Here is a 23193-nt window from a genome sequence, read left to right on the forward strand (position 1 = left end):
GAAGGAAGACACAGGATAATATGTCTTGATGATACTGAAATCTTTGGAGAGGATGTGGGGAATAGAATACAAGTAGAAAGAAAACACCCAGGCATCTAAATCCATTCATTCAGTTACCTATCTATTACGTATTGAATGCCCATTAAATGACAGACATTGTGCTAGCAGCTAGAGACATACAGATGAAAGACAAATAAATGGCAGACTCCCTCTCCTCAAGGACTCAAATCTATCACACAGATATGAAAAGAAATCATTACAAAACTGTTTGAAATATGGAAGGATAAAAGTGTAAAAACTATAAAATCAACACAGAAAGGGGGAGGAGGAGAAATCCAAGAAAGGATTCACAGAGGGAGTGATGTTTGAGCAGTCATACATGGAGGAAAGGCATGTTCAGGCTTAGTATGCTGGAGGAATACTGGAGGGGATAGGGGTACAGTGGTGGAAGGAGGGATCAAAGGGGGAAAAAATGGCGATCTGAAATATAGGAAGAAACCAGACCCTTCTGGGCTTTGGATGCAATCTACAGGAAGAAGTTTGGACCTACTTTTGCAGGTGATTATGAATCACTGTAAGGTTAAGTAGGGAGTAATATAATATGATTTATAATTTTTAAAGAAGACTTTGGCATCAGGGTAGAAGAGCAGGTGTCTAATTTGGGAGGCTGAGTCAATGGTGGAATTGTTAAGGGTATTTGAGATACAGGACATGGGAGGCTTTGGATGGAGCAAGGTGTTTGGTTCTGGATATTTTTGTTTTGTTTTTCTTTTCTTTTCTTTTCTTTTTTTTTTTTTTTTTTTTTTTTTTTTTGAGACCGAGTCTTGCTCTGTCACCCAGGCTGGAGTGCAGTGGTGAGTGGTGCGATCTTGGCTCACTGCAACCTCCGCCTCCCGGGTTCAAGTAATTCTCACACCTCAGCCTCCCCAGTAGCTGGGATTACAGGCACGCACCACCATGTCCGGCTAAATTTTTGTATTTTTAGTAGAGATGGGTTTTCACCATGTTGGCGAGGCTGGTCTCAAACTCCTGACCTCAAGTGATCCGCCAGCCTCGACCTCCCAAAGTGCTGGGATTACAGGCATAAGCCACTGCGCCCGGCCCAGTTCTGAGTATTTTAACATAGAGGTACTAGAGACAATAAAGTGGTTTCCCAAGCAGAGGTTTTTGGTACATTGTTGAAACTATGGATCTGGAGCTCATGAGAGAAATTTCATCTGGAAATGGAGGTTTGGACTATATCGAGTAGGAAAGAAAAAGAGAGTTAACATATGCAGAATAAACAATAAACCCAAGAGGGTACCCTGGGGAAGCCAACTTTTTAAAGGACACGCAGTGGAAAGGGAAATGCAACTTGGAAGATGGGAGCAGGTACTGAGTCAAGGACCAAATTCTTGTGCCTCATAATTTTGCTATGGTTGGGACTTGTGGAGCAGTACTCCCATCCCCCAACTATTTTCTGTAAGAATGGTGTGCTTCTAGGCTTCCATTTTGACACTTTCTGGGGTAGTCTGTCATGTTTCTCAATTTATAATGTGCACATGAATCAGCTGGGAATCTTATTAAAATGCAGATTCTGATTCAGGAGGTCTGGAGTGAGGCCTGAGATTCTGCATTTCTAACTATCTCCCAAGTGATGCTGATACTGCTGGTCCATGGACCACACTTTAGGAAACAAGTAAAACCTCTGTTATACAGGGAAGCATTGGAAGCTTGGAGTCCCCTAAAGCTAACTGATGAAGCTTATCTCCTCAAATCTTCAAGGAGAAAACTGAATCCAGAAAGCGTGTTTTTAAATTGATCAACTACAAGGGTTGTGAACAAGAAAATTATTTGATAGTTATCTATAGTTCTCTTTCAAATTATAGCTTTCATCACTTCTCTAATTAAGCCTCTGAAGCCCCCCTCTTGTATAAAATGGTGTGTCTAACCTCTTGTTATGTAGAACTTTGGTATAGTGGAGCGAACATAAGACATGGGGTCAGGAGACTAGGGTTCGAGTCCCAGCTCCACTGCTAACAATCGCTTTCCATTAGAGAAGCTACAGGGTAGAGCAATGGACGACCAGCATGGTAAGAGGCAGAAGGGCAGGGTGTTTGGAAAACAGACAGCCTGAGTGTGAATCCAGCTATGTGACCTTGAGTAAGCCAATGAACCTTTGACCTTCTGCTTCTTCATCTGTAAAATGGGCATGAGAGTACCAAACTCAGAGGGTTGTTTTGAAGGTTAAACGGATTAACATTAGGAAAGTGCTTTAACCAATGTCTAGGAAATAGTAAATTCTATGCAAGTATCTGTTAAGCAAATAAATAAAATATCTGGATTTTACTTTCCTCATCTATAAAAGAGGCATGACTACATCATGGCTAAGGTTATTTTCTATCCTAACATTCTATGACTTCCTGTGCTTGATCTGTGGATGAACAATTAAGGACACACGATGATAAGAGGAGAAAGGGTCTTAGCTAATTCATAAGATCTGTGCAAGTGCCCAATCAAGAGATGGTTGTGGCTGCCTTTAAACACACCTAAGTAAAAGAAAAACTTAAATTTCTGAGTTTTTAAAAGTTAAAAAACAAAAACAAAATGCTTTGCTTCTCAGTAACTGAACTTTCAAGGGACATATTTATTTTGTCTGATTACTCTGAGTTTGTATGTGCAGGCATACCTAGTGTCCCTGTGTTCCAAGCCACTGGGAGAGGATCCACATGACCCCAGTGTAGGGTGGCTTTGAGCAGTCCCACTCCTTTGATCTGTCACCTAATTCAGTTAGACTCTTGCTTTTCATTATTGGTACAGAGGAGATTGCCTAAAATAAGACTTCCATCTCACACATGTTTTTCCCACCTAAATGTTAGTTACTAGGAATAAAGATTATGACCCTACTCAGTTTGTCTGAAGGCTTTTTCCAAAAAACAAACTATAATATTGCAGTGCTTTTCAGTTGAGAGAAAGGAAACAAGAACCACAAACCTTTGGAATGGAAATCGGATGCGTACAAAATGGTTGTCAAATGCTACAGGCAAGGCAGGGTACAATTTAATGTTCCCCCTGAAGTAGTTAGTAGAACAAAAAAGAATATTTTTAAAGCAGTCCGTGTTCTTTAAATTCATGAGCAGTTGGGGTTTATCTGCAATCATTGTGTGTACCTGGGAATTCATGCAAGGCAGCGAAATGCAATGGGATTTTAATGCATGTTGAATTTAATAATTGGTGAAGTGGACATATGTTTTGTAAGCATTTATCTAAATAATAAAATGGGTTTTAATTGCTTTTAGATGTTCCTCATTTAATCAAACAACAAAGATATGAAGAAGTCAAAACCCAAAGAGTTGAAGTAATCGTTATGGGTACTTAAGCCAGGATTTTCTGCCTCTAAGTATAGTACTATTTCTGCTATATCAGTTACCTCTACTCATTTTTTTAAATAAACAAAAAATAACAACCATTTTCTTAAAAATACTATTCTTAAGAGTTTCATATTTTTTACTATAAATGCAATAGACTACAGGACAGTATTGAAATCACCTTTATTTTTGATAAAGATAAAAAGGATGTTAAAGTTCCCAATAGACTGCAGACTCTTTTTTCAAGTTAAAATTCCCTATGACATAATACAAAAATACTATTTTTGTTCTTCTCACAGTTCCAAACTCAATATCCTACACATAATAGGTATCTAAGAAATGTTTCTTTAAAAAAAAAGAGATGAATAAACATCACATATATATTTCCCTCTGATGACAGAAAAATTAAACAATTCTCAGATTTATAGATGGAGAGACAGGACAAAAAAACCCAGCTATTCTTCCCAACAATAGTATACATGTATACTGTTTTCAAAGAAAAGGAAAATCAACCAAGAAAATCATTGTCATTTTGGTCTTACCATGTTGGACAACTGGTTCTCTTAATGGCTCCCCAGCAATTAAGACAAAGTGGCTTCTCTTGGGATCCTAAAGTTAACAAAGAAAACATTAAACAATAAGCAGGCTTATTTTCGAAGGTCAAATTGTGAACAACTTGAAATTGACATGCTAGCCAAATAGGCGATGTTCCTAATTCTGAATATAATTTTGAAAAATATTTTCTGTGCAACACTCAGTATAGACATGTTTATTTCTTAAGTTGTTTAGTAGCAAGTAGAACTCAAGAATAAGTCCAGGCCACCAAAATATTAACATTCTCAAATTTAAAAAGGAGAACTTAAATTAAGATTTCTTTAACTGGAAATATCTTCATGACAAACCATGTGATTAAATGGCTTATCATGGGATTTATGATTTCTCAGTAACCATATAATTTTTAAAAGGGAAGATTAGTTATGCAAATCCAAAATAAGATTTTATTACTTTTGAAAATTATTACTAATAATGTAAAATATGCCCCAGAAATATTGCACTAAATGGAACCTTATAAAAAGAGAGAATCCAAGGGACATCTGCTCAAGCAAATTTCCCTCCAAAAGGGTCCTATTACGTTAAAGTCTCTAAAAGTTTTTGCTTAGAATTAAGGATTCAATTTTTTTCCTGAAACTGGAAAAAATATTAACCATAATATCCAGTGTTAGTATGGATACAGGGAAAAATACACTTTCATATATCGTTTGGGAGATTTTCAATTGGTGCAGTAATCCTTCCAGAGAGCAATTTGACAATATGACTCAAAACCCCCAATATTGCTAATGTCCTCTGATCCAGTAATGACAGTTTTAGCAATATAGTGTAAGGGAATTTCACTATTGTAGCACTATTTATCACAGCAGAAATTGAAAACATTTCTCCAAAAATGAGGGGTTGGTTAAATAATTATATGTTTATAAGAAAAACTACCAAGTGGCCATTAAAATTCATTTTCTCGACAAATATTTAAGTGTGTAATAAAATGTTCATAATGTGTTGTAAGTTTTGTAAATATCACAAAATGGTATGTATATACTATGGTTTAAAAATACCAAAATGTTAGCATTTATTATTTCTGAATAATGGGAATTAAAGCAAATTTTATTTTCTTCTTTATGCTTTTCTGTATTTTTTTTAAATTGCTACAAAAATTTGCTAATTTTAAAAGTTAAAAGGAAACATATATATTTTCTAAAGTTTGTGTTTGGGGAATTGTTTTGTAATCAAATGCATTTCTGGTTTAACAATCATTAGATCATTTCATTATATAAAACTAAGTATTTTAAGTAATTCACATGTTATAATTGTAAGAGTCCTATCTATCAAAATCATACATATATCATATATATATATACACTTTTCAGTAATTTTATTTATTAGAAATGGATGTTTGATTTGAAATTAAGGAGAACTGTAGTTCCATCAGAAGTGAATTACGTATGTACTTAGATATACTTATATGTGATGTTTTGTGCCCTGGTAACTTAGTTAAGTTGAGACAATGTGGCGGTTAGTTGTAACAGGTAGTCAGAGGTGCTGCTAGACTTTAGCCTGTCGTCATCCTCCTGCATGCTATGTCCAGCTCTTCTTGCTGACTGCTAATTCTGCTAAGAGCGGCCGCAGCCCCATCCCTAGACACTAGGCTGCAGAACTACAGACTTCTCCACTAGACTTCTTTTGTGGCCTCATTTTAGTGCCTGAATATGCTTGACATTCCAGATTAACTGGTTGGTGACTTCTCTGATTCCCCAGCTTCTGCTTTTCTATCTTCATTTCCACAGCTCCTCCCATATGCAAATGCTCTGGGAAGCTGTCTTGTGACTGCCCTCTCGCGAGGAATCCCAAGCTAGCCAAATGGAGGGGCCACCTAGAGCAGAACTGAGGCATCTCTAAACAACAGCCCCAGCAGAGCCCAGCTCCCAGCCTGCCAGCCACATGAGTGACCCCAGAGAAACCGGCATTAGAACTCCCCATCACATGGAGAAATAATAAATGATTGTTATTTTAAGCCACTAAATTTTAGCGTGGTTACTCACTAATAGATAACTGAACATTATATATCTCTTTTCAGGCTTCTTTTAGATATGTCTTATTCAGAATAAAACAATAAACAAAGCCAAAATGATTACGCACTTTAAAATGAAGCCTTCAAAATTTTTGAAACTTCACCCCAATTCTAATAATATAGCATATTTCTAAATATGTAAGTCCATATTATACTATATCATACTTCTAATGCAAAGCCCTTTAATTAGAAATTATTATAATGTTACTAGTTCCAGAAGATTTATTACTGGATTCAATAAAATTAATAATTAATTCCTTAATATTCCATGTATTTAATAAAAACTACTGTATTTCACATGACTGAAATTTGTTTCCCTTTCCTGCCTTCAACTTAAAAAATAAATGGGACTGTAGGGTAGAATGGTTTCTTCAAAAGTCTTGATTTACTCCCTACAACCTCAGGGCTGGGGTCATTTAATACATCCACTCAGTTATGATGTTTTGATCACTTCTTTACGTTTTAAAAAGTCTCTGTTTAACCATTGCAAGGCCTATATTTATTTATGTACCATCACTTTACTTATCCATAACCCAACTAGCTGTCAAAATATGCAAACATGAACCTAGATGACATTTTCTTTCCTTAACTCGCCTTCTTTGGTGAAATCTAATAATCTTTCCAGATATTCCAGAAAATACAGTGATGATGTGGCTGAAAGTCTCAGTTGCTGTTATCTTGAAAAGCCCTTGTCTGTGATGACCTTCTCGATGGCGTCAAATGATGAAAATCATGCAAAAGCCAAGAGAATTAAATACTCATTTAAGACCCAAGTCCTTGCATGGTTCTAAATGCCTTTACGGGATTTGATTTTAAAAACCCATATAAAAGTAGCAGAGGTCCACTTACTACTTCATCCCAACTAACATTCACCATCTTTTGGCACCATGTCTTTTGCTTTGGTGCACCTTCTCAGAGTTTCTGGTACAGAGTTAAGCTCTTCTGGGTTTACTTAATAATTTACTTTTTTAAGTTGCTCTTGTTATTCCATAAGTATTTTTGCCAAGATATGTCTCGAGTTCCGCTGATACCAACAATAAATAACCAAAGCCCAGATGAAAGTTTTATGGTTCCCTTAATATGTTGATAACTTCTAAACTATGAGTAGCTACTCAGTTTGATCAACTATAAATATAAAGCTCAAGATGGCAGTAGGACTCTGAGTATGAATCTAAGGCAGAGGTCCCCAACTCCCAGGCCATGGACCAGTACCAATTGGTGGTCTGTTAGGAACTGGGCTGCACAACAGGTGAGTGGCAGGTGAGGTAGTGAAGCTTCATCTGTATGTACAGCCACTCCCCATTGCCCGAATTACCACCCCAGCTCTGCCTCCTGTCAGATCAGCAGTGGTGCTGGATTCTCATAGGAGCACAAACCCTGTTGTGAACTGCACATGTGAGGGATCTAGTTTGCAAACTCCTTATAAGAATCCAATACCTAATGATCTGTCACTGTCTCCCATCACCCCCGGATGGGACCATCTAGTTGCAGGAAAACAAATTCAGGGCTCCTACTGATTCTACATTATGGTGAGTTATAGAATTATTTCATTATATATTACAATGTAATAATAATAGAAATAAAGTACACAATAAAGGTAATGCACTTGAAGCATCCCCAAACCATTCCCAGCCACCCCCGTCTGAGGAAAAATTGTCTTCCAGGAAATTGGTCCCTGATGCCAAAAAGGTTGGGGACTGCTGATCAAAGGGCATGTTTTTGCATCAATAACATTGATTATAGTGATATATTACCTGAAAAAAATTACCAGAAAGAAACTGTGCTTTAGCGTGACTTATTGCATGCATTTGTTCCTACCAGACTTCATTGTTTATACTTCTTGGGCCAATGAAAAGATCAAACAAGTAACTGTTATCAGCTTAAAAATTTAGTGGTTTATTTCATCATGAACTTTTACACATAAACAAGCAAAAAAGTTTTCTCTAGTTTTAACAGGATGTTTTGTTTTATTTCTGTCTTTCAATGTTTATTTTGATCAAATGCTATATATAGTCAAATGTTAATCTTTATTATATTAATGAGTTTTCCATGAATAGTGCCAGTTAAAAAGCACTGTTACAGTGAAGTATGGCTTTGATGACAGCCAGTGAGGTATTGATTGTCTTCCTTGGTCCACTACGGGTGAGTTTGCTAATCCATGAGGCTTAAGACCTTCTCAATAGTACACCACTATAAACATAAGCCTAAGGGTGAGATGAAGCCTTTCATATCAAACTCTTGTACTCCTGATCGTGGAGCCATCAGGGCAACCATCATCTTAAGAGAAAGTCCAGAGTACCATCAGTAGGTCAAAGCAGCACAGGAAGCCTTAGCCCTTGAAACAGAAGCTATTCTGGGATGACTGGTACCAGCCCAGGATTAAATGTCCAGAGTAGTCTGGAGTTGATTCCAATCTCTAAGAACTCTGAAAAAGTTCTAAGATGGAACAGGGAAACCTGGGGCAGAAAGAAGCTGTAGTCTTTTGCATCATCCCTTCCTTGTCCTCCTCTCCTGTCCTGGAGATTGGCCACTATAGGAGATACTGCCCATACTACTGGTCAACCAGTAGTCAAATGGGTGTGATGGTGGAGAACACAGAAAGGAGGAGTAGTAAAAGTGCAGGAAGAACAGAGCCAGAAAAAAAGCCAGGCAAAAAATCAGCTTCTCATTCTTGACCACAGTTTAGTGGAAATGGGATTGGCGCAGCACTGGGCAGTCACATCTTCCTTCTTTATCAAATCCTCAGGCTAATGCTAGGTCCAAGTGAGGATAACACTGGCTTGGAGCATGAGTGAGTCAGGGTCTCTTGGAGCCTTCTTCTACCTGTAGGAACTGTTACGTGCCCTAAGCCTTCAGGTCTACTGTATAAATCCTTATTAGGTAACATGTATGTGGTATGACTATCAAATTAGATATTTGGATACATAAACTTTCCAGTTACCATTATTGAGCATCTACAACGTAGTAAACCAAACTTTTTCTGTAAAGGGCCAGAGAGTTTTAGGCTTTATTTGTCACAACTACTCAATTCCACTGTTACTGGATGAAAGAACCTATAGACAATATGGAAATGAATGGGTGTGGCTGTGGTCCAATAAAACTTTATGAAAAAGGTTTGGATTTGGCCTATTGGACATAATTTACTGACCCCCATGCTCAATCTGGAGTAGACTTGTAATATACGTAATCTCAAATATTCTTTCTAACAATCACTTGCAGTTGGTAGTATTATTTTAATTTTGCAGACAAAGAAACTGAAGCTCAGAGGGCTTTACAAACGTGTCCAAAGTCACAACAGCTAACAAGTAGTAAAGCCAAGATTCAAACCTTCAGAATTTCTTTTCTGCTGTAATCTAAAGGGGACTTTCTACTATTGTGTGGATATAAGTGACACATGCTGCCTTTAAATGCTGATTTTTTAATATCAATTTTTTCATAGAAATCTTTCTAAGGTTTTGATGGCTCGGGCTATGCTTATACACAGCAACAATTACAGAATTGCACATAATAGAATGATGCCACTGGAGCCAGGAGTGCTGCTTGCCAGTGAATTGATGGTTTTAGCTGACTCTTTTCTATGTTGGCTGCACCTGTTCTTCTGACTCCCTTCATCACTTCTTTCTGGTGTTCTGTTTTAGCTTCCAACTCCTTATCTGCAATGTGCTCTCTGTGTATTATAGGAAGAACTGAGGTTGCCAAGTTAAGCCAGATAATGTGACAAACCACTCTGATATCAGTAGGTTCTGGCCTATGTGTAGCTTTCATGCCTCTTTCCTACATTGGATTGAAAGATATACAATAGACATTTTTGTAGGTCAAAAGTGGCAGTTTCATATGGCTGAGTCTAATATTAAAGGGCACTGACCCTGACATATGCATTTTTCTAGTGCTCATGAGGTTTTTCTTCCGTTTACCTCACAGTTCATGGTGGTGCTGCAGATGATTAAAGCAGCAGTAGATTGCTGCCAGAAAAGTGGGCTAAGATCTAATAACTCCTCAAATCCACTGTGTTCTATAACAACAGGCAGGATCAGAAGGCCAGAAGTCAGTCAGACTGCCTCGGCACTAGTCATCCACACACTGAAATAGTTTTCAAAGTTTGTTTTTTTCAGGAGCTTTTGCACAATTTTCTCCTCAATTCTCTTTATAAGAATGACATAAAGCAGTCAGATTGACTAAACAGACTCACAACATGGTGATTCAATTACTCAAGGGAATGAAATAGACATGACAAAGAAACTTGGAAACTTGGGAATTAAAAACCTCCCAAGACTCCTAAAATATCAGAAACTTTACTTAAAGAGCAGGGATTCATCACAAAAAGACTATGAAATGCATCCTATCTTCCTCTCAGTTCAAAGTGGGGATTCTTTTCTTTTTCTTTTTCTTTTTTTTTTTTTTTTTTTTTGAGACGGAGTCTCACTCTGTCGCCCAGGCTGGAGTGCAGTGGCGTGATCTCGGCTCACTGCAAGCTCCGTCTCCCGGGTTCACGCCATTCTCCTGCCTCAGCCTCCCGAGTAGTTGGGACCACAGGCGCCTGCCACCACGCCCTGCTAATTTTTTGTATTTTTAGTGGAGAAGGGATTTCACCGTTTTAGCCAGGATGGTCTCGATTTCCTGACCTCGTGATCCACCCGCCTCGGCCTCCCAAAGTGCTGCGATTACAGACGTGAGCCACCGCGCCCTGCCAAAGTGGGGATTCTTTTCAAAGGGCTCTATGTGAGTATGCATGTAGATTCATATTTCTACTTCTATAGGGCTGATCTATTTTCACTTATGCTAAAAACAAAATAAATCAATTGTATAAAGAAAGAAAATTAAGAGACAACAAAGATGTGTTGCTTCCAGATTCAAATTTCCAGGAGTAAACAATAGGGACTTTATATGATTTCTGAAGATAAAGAATCAATAAAGATAAAACTTTAAAATAAACCCATAGAAATAGCAGAAATTAATGAAAAGACATGATAAACTTCTGGTATAATTTCTTCTCCAAGGAAGAGAGAAAAACTTTCAGTTATCCACAACATTTAGGCATTTTCTTGGAAACCAGTAGAAAGTACATGTTAAGAAAGTTAAAGGAAAATAACACACTTACCTTGTTCTCCACCTGGACACTGTCACCTTCTCCAAGCACTGCTGTGTGATGAGGTTCTATTTTTTGTTGTGCATCATCGGGCCCTAAAAAACCAATGACCCACTAATTTAATACCTATTATAGTACATTTGTTATATGGTTACTTACTTGGTTAACTATATAGCAGAACAACATTTATTTTAATTTGAGAAATAACAGACTTAGTAATTTTCTTGAATCTCTTGGTTAATTATATTTGCTATTATTAAAGCCTGAAACTAGTTTGTTTTCAATTTTGAAAAAGGACAAGGAGATGAATCCTGCGTTGTGTTTCCATTTACACTTTAATTGATAAGCAAAGTCCTTGGCATTATGTGCTCATGTTTCCTTAGGTAAATTATAAACTTTATAAGAATTAAGAATAGTTAGAAAAATTATCAAATGCCATAATTAATTCATTTCCACAAGTATTAATTGAGTACCTACAATTGCCTAGTACTATGGGACAATACAGAGACATGCAAAGTAGATTCCTTTCATAGAAATAATTCAAAATCCCATTGGAGCAAACTAAATCTATACACACAAAATAATCAGAGAATAATTCAACTGAAAAATAAGTAAATTGGATAGCTATTGAATAATAGCTATTGAACTCTGAATAAGACCCTGGGGTAGGGGGAGGGGGGAGGGATAGCATTAGGAGATATACCTAACGTAAATGATGAGTTAATGGGTGCAGCACACCAACATGACACATGTATACATATGTAACAAACCTGCACGTTGTGCACATGTACCCTAGAACTTAAAGTATAAAAAAAAGACCCTGTTCTAAATGTTGTGGGAATATTCAGGATAGATAAATTTCCATCTCTTCTATACTGAGGTTTACAAATAAAATAATACAAATGAAAGTGTCTCTTAAAGGCAACGATAAATTCATAAGCAAAGTTCAATAAGAGAACAGGGGTGATGGGGGCTTGTGCAGGTCTAGGGACCACAGATATTTGTTGTGGAGGAGGTAAGACTTGAACAGAGCTCTGTAGGATTAGATAAACCACAAGAGGCAAATCTGGGGAGAAGGGCATTCTAGACAAGAGAAAAGAGTGCAGTGAAAATTCTACCATTCCTGGAACAGTCTTTTGGGAAGAACGATGGAAACGTAAGCTGTCTTCAAATCAGGGAAAGCCTTTAAACACATGTTTATCTGTATAAAATTGACAGCCCTTGAGGAGGGTGTGTGTGTGTGTGTGCGTGAAATTACCAGATCTGTGTCTTGGAGAAATCACTCTGATGGCAGAATGTGGAGTGAATTGGAGGGGACAACACTGAAGTTAGGATGACCTGTTAGGAGTTTGCTGTAACAGTCTAAGTGAAAATGAATTACACTCTGAATTGAAAAAGTGGCAACAGAAAGATAGGGATGGATTTGACAGGTGGAGTTGAAAAAGAAATCTAAAGGATTTGGCAACAGTTGGAGAGAGAAAAGTCTAACATGATTCTCACTAGGAGCAGAAGAATGTAGTGACTTGAAGATTGCAAGAGTGGTTCTGCAAGAGGAGGCTACAGATTGGAGAGGCCAAAGTGCACCACAGAAGGCTGTAGAGAGGGGGTGAGATTTGGACTAGGTCTTTCAGTTGGGAAAAACCCCGATACGTTAATGGGCAAGAGAGAGAAGATTTCAAATTGAATGAGCAGCCCATAAAATGTCTTGGGAGATACACCTGCATGCCCTTTTGGGATGTAAATAAGGGCATTCACGTGACAAGTTGGAGCTGAATAATCAATAAGGAAATGCTTATTTAAATGAAAACAATAGCTTGAGCAATTATTATGTAAACAGAAACATAATTTGTGAATTTTGGACATATTGGTTGGAGTCCAAACAACCATATTTTCTAGAGAAGACCTTCTCACGTCCACTTTGGAAATAACCAATATGAGGCAGCAGGGTTCATTCTGATGCTTGCACACATGAAATAGGATTCTAACAGAGCAGGAGTTCTTAACGTGGAGTCAATGTCCTCCCAAGGGGGTCTATGGATACAATTCAGGGCATGGGTGGACTTCGATAGGAGATAAATTACATGTTTACTTTCACTAACACCTAAATTGAAACGTATGTTTTCCTTCAATCATGAATGTAGCCAACAAGCCACAGTAGTATTAGCTGGGCTGATGACTTTGTCTGCAGCAGACATCATAGATATTTTCATATCACATTATGGTTTTGTAGATATCTCAAAATATAGTTTCTGTTAATTATTACTTAAAATTTTGGGCAGGCCTGCTACTAGATCATGTTATGTCAAATGTCATTAAAGAAGCACACATATAGCTATATCCTAAACCTGTTCTTTTAACATTTTCATAACTGCACTGACTTTAAAAACATTATTTGAGGAGGCAGGAGGCTTGGCAGATGTCAGAAAGGTCCATGGCAGTAAAAAGATTAACAACTTCTGTCTCAGAGGAAGTAGTGTGCTGGATAATGTTTAACAGTTGGCTTTCAGGAGTAAAGGGGAGAACTAACCTGATTTGTAAGTGTGTGCCAATATCTGTGGTGTAAATACTCCCACTGTGGCCAATTTCAACCTACTAATGTGAGGCCAGGGAAGGCACACAATCAGCTCCTGCAAACTAGCAAGAGCCAGCCCCAGCATAATACTAAAGGTTTCTCCTCCATCAAAGATTTAGGTCAACAAACGTCGTGGAAACAAATGATAGAACTCCACTGATTTTCCACTTATGCAGGGATTTGGCAATAAAAGAGAGGTCTGGGAGTTTAAAAAAATCTCATTTAGAGTTGAGTAATATTTTTAACTGTGATACAGAGCAGCATTTTATTAAGTGTGCTTTACTGAGATCCCCTGGGAGCAATGAAACATGTCTTTATCTTCAACTAATTCATATATAACACCCATTACCCACGTGATCCACTCCTGGCCCATAATTTTGTCATGTAGGATGTTTCATGATACATAAACCAAAACAGTTTATAAACCCCTTCGCTATGTTTTAATGGAGTGAGCTGGCAAAAGAGTGCTCAAAAATAATGCTGAATTCGTATTTCTCTGCGCCCCCTATCAGGGGAGCTTGCTTGACTATGGTGTTCATTGGTCTGTGAGGAAATCTTAATTCAGCAACAAAGAGTTTAGCTTGTCTAAAGGGCTCTAACTCTAATCGTATGTGGGATGCAATTTCTGCCCATTCTCTTTGCAATCTCAGTGTTGATACTAAAGAGGTCATTTGAAATGCTCCACTCTAAGGTAAATATTTATTTATTTATTTATTTTTGAGACAGAGTCTCTCTCTGTCGCCCAGACTGGAGTACAGTGGCGCAACCTCAGCTCACTGCAACCTCTGCCTCCCGCGATTATTCTGTCTCAGCCTCCTGAGTAGCTGGGACTACAGGCACGTGCCACCAAGCCCGGCTAATTTTTTGTATTTTTAGTAGAGATGGGGTTTCACCATGTTAGCCAGGATGGTCTCGATCTCCTGACCTCGTGATCTGCCCCCCTTGATCTCCCAAAGTGCTGGGATTACAGGTGTGAGCCACTGCGCCCTGCTGTAAATCTTTATTTTTATTTATTTATTTTCTTTTGAGACAGAGTCTTACTCTGTTGCCAAGTCTGAAGTGCAGTGGTGTAATCACAGCTCACTGCAGCCTCAACCTCTGCGGCTTAATTGATCCTCCCACCTCAACCTCCCAAGTAGCTGGGACCACAGGCATGCACTACCATGCCCAGCTAGTTAAAAAAATTTTTTTTGGTAGAGGCAGGATCTTATCATGTTGCCCAGGCCGGTCTCAAACTCCTGGGCTCAAGCAATCCTCCCACCTCGGTCTCCCCAAGTGCTGGGATTACAGGCATGAGCCACTGCGCCTAACCAAGGTAAACCTTTCTTATAGACACTGGAGTCAGGGTTCCAGGTTAATAATAACTGCAAGTGTACTTTTAGCTTCTGTATTATTACATGAAATGTTTAAAACAGGGTCACGGTCACAGAAAGCAAAGATTGATTCTATCTTTATTTCCAGATCATTTTTATATTATTCACCCATCTGGTTATCTCCTGAACCTAAAATAAGTCTCAAAAAACATATCTTATTGTTTCTGACTACTTTCAATTATAAATAGACCCAAATCAGATAACAAATAGTTTCCATTGGGAATCACTGCCAAGAATGTTAAATCTAATAGCACAGTTAAGGAAAAAATTAACTGAAAACAATTTAATTGCAATTTTTTTGCCTAAATAGTCATAAAAGGGCGAAATACTTTAAAACCTATTTTAAAGTTAGTGCTGCATCTTCAGTGTCTGATTAATTGCTGTACAACTTTTCTGCAAATGCCAATTTTTCTTTTCCTTTTTTTCTATTTATAAGAATTGCTGTCCTATTTATCCTCTGTTCTATACACTCTAGTACTTCTATCATAGGTTTGATATTATCAATTTTATGTGTATAGTTGAAGCCTTCTTATCTGATGCAATTGAGATTGTTAATTGAAAAAGACAGTCAAACTGCCTCAAACATTTTATTTTAAATTAAAGCATAAATGTGTATTTGTTTGTAAATGTTTAGAAATACTCCTGTAGCAATTTGGGAGGCCAAGGCAGGAGGATTGCTTGAGCCCAGGAGTTCAAGACCAGCCTGGGCAACATAGGGAGACCCCGTCTGTACAAAACATTTTTAGGTGTGGTGGTGCACACCTGTCATTCCAGCTACTCAGGAGACAGGTGGGAGGAGTGCTTGAATGGAAAAAAAGAAAGAAAGAAATACAGTTAAGGTGGGTTTACTGACTTGATTGAAGCATTTTCTTTTTAAAGCATACCCATAATGCACCACCCATTAGATTATTAGAGTTTCCCCAAATCTTTCACAAATTCAAAGGCATTTTCTTATTATTCAATTTTCAATGTTTGTGGGTACATAGTAGGTGTATATATTTATGGGGTATATGAGATGTTTTGATTCAGGCATGCAATGCAGAACAGTCACATCGTGGAGCATGGGGAGTATCCATCCCTTCAAGCATTTATACTTTGTGTTACAAACAATCCAATTACACTCCTGTAGTTATTTTAAAATTTGCGATTAAATTATTATTGACTATAGTCACCCTGTTGTGCTGTAAAATAGTAGATCTTATTCATTCTTTCTATTTTTTTGTACCCATTAACCATCCCCACCTCCCCCCGCCCAGCCCCCAACTACCGTTCCCAGCCTCATGAACTCATGGTAACCTTCTTTCTATTCTCTACATTCATGAGTTCATATTGTTTTGATCTTTAGATCCCACAAAGAACTGAGAACATGTGATGTTTGTCTTTCCGTGTCAAAGGCATTTCCTTTAGCAATTCACTTTTACAAAGCATCTGCCTTAGTTATTCTGGAAATACCAACTCTCTTTTCACATTTATTTCATTAATTTACAACTGTTTAATTAAATTACATAATTTCAATTATTGGTGCAACTAGCATAAATGGACTGAGAACAAACATAGGTGCCTTTAAGTCCACTACTTAAAGCTGATGGGAGCAGCTATGAGCAGGAAGACCAGGGAGGAGCGGATCATCCTGGGTGTTCAAGCACCTTCCTCAAAGTATTCACCATAGAATGAAGAGCACTGGGCAATTCAGTTAGTTGGATAAATGGAGGTCAATTATGAGGCCTGCTGGTGCACACTTGTTTCCCCGCCTTTACTGCAAGATCCAGAGCCCGTTTCAAACTGCTTAATATCACCCAAAACCAGAGCACAGAAGTTTGTGCTCAAAACGTTAGCACAAACTAAGCGTGAATCATTAGTTATTTAAATGAATTCAAAACATTTTACTGCCTTTGTAAGCCAGTTCATTTCAATAAACACAAACAAATGTTTTTAGATTTCTAAAGATTTTCTAAGCACCAACAGTATACTTGATATCAGGCCTTCTAGGAGACTAGAATTCAAGCTGATAAACTCTACCAAGCTTCAAGGATACAGGATGTAAACTTTTCTATCCTTTTGATCTCTGCATTAATGTGTAAAGTAATTTTCAGCACAGCTGCAGGGAAGAGATTTGGTACTAGTATCTGTGGGATCTACTGGTTTTCTGACAGTGTATTTTTTATTTTCTTTTGACTTCTTTTTTTATCATATGATACACAGATTCCAGCTGTGGGCTAGTCAAAGAACTTTTTGCCTCAGCAAAAGATTGTTGTCAAAGGTCTCTCCCTCTGTTGCACACTTTTTAAAATTACTATTCAATAGTCAGCTTAGAAGGCTCTTCATTGTTGGAAAAAGCAAATATATTAAAAATTAAGAAGATCCTTGAAAAGCACAAAGTGAGTACTTTCAGATGAGTCTCAAATGAATACTTTCTTTGAATAAGAAAATGAGAATTCTACTAGTCTTATTTTAGCTCTGTTAACTCTTTTTCTTCAGGGTGTCATTAGAGGACAATTACATAGCCTCACAATACTTACCTTTACCTTTAAAATGACTGACTTACTTTGACAACTAGTTAAACATCCAGCATTTTCTTTTTTTTTTTCCCCCTTTCTTTTTTTTTTTTTTCTTTTTTTCAGACAAGAGTCCCACTCTGTTGCCTAGGCTGGAATGCAGTGGCACAGTCTCGGATCACTGCAACCTCTGCTTTCCGGGTTCAAGTGATTCTCCTGCCTCAGCCTCCCGTGTAGCTGGGATTACAGGCGTGCACCACCACACCCAGCTAATTTTTGTATTTTTACTGGAGATGGGGGTTTCACCATGTTGGCCAGGCTGGTCGCAAACTCCCAGCCTCAAGTGATCTGCCTGCCTCAGCCTCCCAAAGTGCTGGGATTACAGGCGTGAACCACCATGCCCGGCTGTGGAGCATTTTCTAATGTTCAAAACTCCACCTGTTTGTAGTCAAACTAAATTTATCAATGTCTTTTAAGCACTTCCTGTAATCAGTTAATATTTTAATAGCCCTCCTAAATTTCCATTTTATGCAGTCTCCTCAGATTATTTCCTTGACCCAAGTTGCAGCCCATTTATTCCAGCCCGATACACTAAGTATATATATATTAATTACATCTACTTCAACTGAACATGTTTGACATTTTGAAAAAGACAATTCCTTGCTTATCACTTCCTGCCATCTGTGGTTCATTGGTGCCAACCTAGTTTTATAAGGAAGATAAAATTGAGGCAGTGAAGTCAGAAAACATTTTCTGGATTTTCTCTATTGATTTTATAAGTCAGTGCTTATTCAAGAGCTATTTCTGTTGCGTCATTTCTTTTTCTCTGATGATTTGTTCTTGCCCTTTTGTTTTTCTCATTAACTGCCCCCCCCATTAGGGTGTTGGTAGGAGGAAGGGAAGGAGATAAAATTCAAATGAGGTCATTTAGCCAGCCACTCACTGGTTAAAGCACAGTCCCAAGAGGCCAGTTGTGTGAGCTGGATTCTCTTCACAGTCCAGTTTATTCTAGACAGATGCAACTTTGCTCCAAGGCTACAGACCCATCCCCTGCCAGATGTTTTGCAGTGTGGCCCATGGTCACGAGGGGGGACCAGGTCAGTAAATAGAAATGACTCAGGAAAATCCTGCCTCATCTCAAGAAAAACAAGTGGATGTGTGGGTCATTCTTACACCGAGAATTGCAGAGCATTTCACTTGTTAACTTCTCAGGCTAAAGTTCTGTCAGGAAACAAGGCTCTAACTACTGCTTAAAACAGGTTTTGGCAATTACTCGTTAATTTCTTTCCCTTTCATTCTCTGCAATTCATTTAAACCAAAATCAACTGTCACCTTTGGTAGAGCCCACAGGCTAAGAAAAATTTTCACTATTATAAATGGTTGAAACAAACTAAATAGCCTTTCATGACACATGAAAAAACATGAAATTCACATTTCAGTGACCATAAATGAAGTTTTATTGGAATAGCCACCCAATTTGTTTATGTATCATCTGTGGCTGCTTCTGTGAGACACGGGCAGGGCTAAGTAGTTGCAACTGAGACTATATGCCTTGCAAAGATGAAAATATTTGCTATCTGTCCTTTTACAGAAAGTTTGCTTCTCCCTGCTTTTTCTCATTCTGCACAAACATTTCTGTTATCCTTACCACCTTAAAATTCATGTGCTTTCTTCATTTCCATTTGTGCAGATTATTTTGTTGCTCTTGAAATCATAAATCGGGAGCACCACCTCCATAAAAATGTTTTTTTCTATTTTTATAAAGCACTATGTTTTTCTCAGGATTTTCAGAAGATCATAAAAACAAATAATGTATCATCTCTTCCAGATGGTTAATATAGTTTAAGCTGTGTACATATAAACTTATGATACTACTACAAGACTTTTTTTCACACTTTCTCCAGTGCTAAACTAAATGAATTTTGCTCCTGACTCCTAATTGAAATGCTATTCACTGAAAAGGGAACTAAGCCCATTTGTACTTTATTAGGAATAAATTCAAAATGCATGAGTTTGCATTACAATTATTTTCCAGAAGAATAATTTCAGGCAATTGAACATCCTTTTTGGAGAATAAAAGGAATGGTTTAAATAGCTCTGGGTGTGGCCTTCTATCCCTCAGCAGATGTTATCTGTAAGCCAGCTGCCTGGAGCTGGGAGTGTATTGCCCAAGGAGGTGGCCATGTTAGGGCTCCAGAAAGTTCAGTGCTGGCATCCCTGCAGGAGCGGGTGGAGAGCACCCAGCTGCAGAGGGTCTCAGAAATGGGGATTCTTGGCCTGTACCTTGAGATGCCCCACCCCATCCACACCACCCATAACCGTCTGTGGGGATGAGGAGGAGAAAACAAGAGGCTGGTTCTCTGAGGTGTCTCAGAAGTATAACTGGAGATGCATATATTCTGGTACAAGGAATTTATCTGGGAGATGATCTCAGGAAACAACAGTTCAGAGTCAGGAGAGTTAGACAGAAAAGGGAAGATGGACAATGAAGGGTATGTCATCAAGCACACTCAGGTGGCTTGGCTGTAATCCCACTGGGAAACTAGTAAATGGCTTTTCACACAGGCTTCAGAGTTATCCTGCCTGATGGGTGAGGTAGCTTCTGGGAATGTTAATTCTCCAGTACTTTCATCCTGCCCTGATTGGTTTCAGAGAAAAGCCTTCAGGCAAAGTGACACAGATACTGGCTATTGTTAGTTGGTCAGTGGGCACTCAGGAAGTAAGGGCCCAGGGGTGTGGGTGGGGTACCAACAGCATCTGCTATAGCTGTTTTCTCCCAATCCTACCAAGAGCCTTTTACGGGAACCCATGGCTGCTTTTAGGAGGATGGGAAGGGGAGGAGTAGACCCAGGCAGGAGCCAGGCTGCTCTGCAAGCCCCTCTTTCCCACCCGCTCTGTCCCTTCTGCTGCTGGGTTCGCTAAGGGATTTATACTTGAAAAGACAAGTTAGATGGTGCTATCTCTGCATTGTCATTGAACAAAAGGTATGGGGTGGAGCGTGGAGAGCAGGACTGAGGAGACCTTGATTCTGGTCCCACGTCTACCAATGCGTAACCCTGGCAAGTTAAACAACTTTCTTAGATTTCACATTCCTCATCTATAAAATGAGCATTGGTTAGGTCTCAAATATCTTTTCTTGATTAGACTCAACAAGCAACACATATACAACCCTCGGAAGAAGAGAAAAAAGCCACTTTTGAGATTTCTCAGAGGAAACTAGCATTGCAAATTCACCTCCTTCCACTTCCTTCTCCCAGGAGATAGGCAGATTCCTGCTCCCCTTGGAGTCCACTGTAGCTCCATCCCTTTATCAGTATGGAGGTTGCCAACGTCTTAGCGAGGTATCAAAACACATAATGGTGCCTGGACTTTCATCTGTGCACAGGATGTGTCATGACTGGTGTTCATATTCTCTTCCCTCACTGAATGTTCTGTAAGCTGAAAGGCACCCTGCCCTGGGCATACCTGTGCTGGGATATAGAGAGGGCTAGTGTGGGAGAGAAGGTGGCATAGTATTCAATTACATAAAATGGTGTCATCCTACCTTTTCTCCCTTCAGTAGTTTAAATTAAATTGCAATTGAGCCCTAAGTGATATAGCCATAACTTACCAATATACACATCTCCAGATATCGTGTAAATGAAGCTTGTCCACCCTGGAAAGGACCAGCAACATTAAAATGTTAGTGTCCATAATGCCAGAAGGAACAAAGACATATACGTATTACAAACACAAAGATAAATTTGGAGATGAAATCCTTTTTTTCCCTTTAGATAGACATTTTAAGATTTAAGTTCTGTGAACTGTTTAAAATATACACTGACACTCATTCTCTTTCTCACACACAAACACAGACATACCCCTAAACCTAAATGACTTGGTCCCAAATATTTAAGAAGCACCCAAAGTACAGTGTACAATTCACTTGGCTGTGTATCTATAGGCTACAAGCTGTATTATCAAACAAACTATTCCTTCCAGTTGTAATGTTATGATAGTAACTGCAATACTCCAGTCTGGCTTTATCTTCCATTTGTTGTGCCTCCAGTGTGTCTGAAGTGTGAAGTTGATGCGAGAAATATGCTTTTTTTCTTGAGCTGGAGTGCAGTGGTGCCATCTCAGCTCACTGCAACCTCTGCCTCCCAGATTCAAGCGATTCTCCTGCCTCAGCCTTCCTAGTAGCTGGGATTACAGGCACATGCCACCGCATCTGGCTAATTTTTGTATTTATAAAATTATTTAGTAGAGATGGGGTTTCACCATGTTGGCCAGGCTGGTCTCAAACTCCTGACCTCAGGTGATCCGCCCGCCTTGACCTCCCAAAGTGCTGGGATTACAGGTGTGAGCCACCGTACCCGGCCTGCTTTTTTGTACTTACTTGCATTCTAGTTCCAGTGCATTCTAGTTGCATTCTGGTTCCAGTGAACTCCTTCTTTTTTTCTATCCTAACATAGAATATGCATCAGTTCCAGGGATGCAGGAATACATAATCTTAGGGATATAAATGGGCTCCAGGATGGCCTGTGAACTCCCTGGAATTGTTCACCGTTTTTCAAGTGTGTACACTTTTCTGGGAAGAGAGTACATAGAATTCACCAGATGCCTACCATGACCCAAGAAATCAAAATCACTCACAATAGGCTATTTGCACTCTCAGCACCAACACTTGATTTTCATGGATGTTTATGTATTGTACCCATGGTTCAGAAGAGATGCTGTGTTTCCACTGAGACATATGAACCTAGAAAAGGCACAGTCGAAATGGAATCATGATATCCCTCCACGTGCCTTCAGTGGAAAAGGAGATCTGGAAAGAGAATGCAGGGCACAGTTCAATGCTGGAAGGACAGAGCCCACACTGGAGTCTCTGGAGGAGTCAGCATGATGACAGAGTAAACAAAGGCAAGTGCAGAAGGAGCAAGGAGGCCAAAATATGTTCCAAGGATATGATTGTCATGGCAGATGGCTTGAAATGCCCAACTGGATACAAAAGAAAAGCTATAACTGAGAAAACGTAAATTAAGTCTCACTAAGAAAATCTGAAGGATGGCAAAACAAACACACTTGAGCAAGTGCCAGAGAATATTTTCCCATCCTCCTGTTTCACAGTTTTTCCTCTCTGAGATTTTACTAGAATGAGTTTAAGCTCTCTGAAAGTAATGTTACTTATTCATAGCTTGCTCGTTTTTCTCCCATTATTTATTTATTTATTTATTTATTTATTTATTTATTTATTTTGAGACGGAGTCTCGCTCTGTCGCCCAGGCTGGAGTGCAGTGGCGCGATCTCGGCTCACTGCAAGCTCCGCCTCCCGGGTTCACGCCATTCTCCTGCCTCAGCCTCCCGAGTAGCTGGGACTACAGGCGCCCGCCACCACGCCCGGCTAATTTTTTTTTTGTATTTTTTAGTAGAGACGGGGTTTCACCGTGTCAGCCAGGATGATCTCGATCTCCTGACCTCGTGATCCACCCGCCTCGGCCTCCCAAAGTGCTGGGATTATAGGCGTTTTTCTCCCATCTTAACCCACTCATACTTAGTCTTCCGAGCTTGGTCTACCATCATTTACTGAACATCTACCATGGGCATGTACTTTAGAGGAAGATACAAAAATGAATAAGGCATAGCCGGGGTGTGCAAATTGTGCACCTTTGGCAGGGGGAGGTCCATGGTAGATGCTGAAAACACATACTAACAATTTAC

At 38.9% G+C, this 23193-nt stretch overlaps 1 protein-coding gene across 6 annotated transcripts in view; it reads right to left on the reverse strand.

Moving 5' to 3' along the window:
• PIR (pirin) overlaps nt 1-23193 on the reverse strand; it is a 108016-nt gene that overhangs the window by 1496 nt on the left and 83327 nt on the right. For 4 of the 6 annotated variants that reach the window (XM_054472424.2, XM_054472427.2, XM_054472425.2 and 1 more), the window contains 3 exons: nt 21104-21148; nt 11066-11148; nt 3890-3956 (listed from right to left, as the gene is read on the reverse strand). In XM_054472424.2, coding sequence (XP_054328399.1) covers nt 3890-3956; nt 11066-11148; nt 21104-21148 — 195 coding nt within the window. The remainder of the gene's footprint in view (nt 1-3889; nt 3957-11065; nt 11149-21103; nt 21149-23193) is intronic. The other 2 variants (XM_063660728.1, XM_054472426.2) reach the window with 1 other exon arrangement.

This window comes from Pongo pygmaeus, chromosome X, assembly GCF_028885625.2.
Source record: "Pongo pygmaeus isolate AG05252 chromosome X, NHGRI_mPonPyg2-v2.0_pri, whole genome shotgun sequence".
NCBI lineage: Eukaryota > Metazoa > Chordata > Mammalia > Primates > Hominidae > Pongo > Pongo pygmaeus.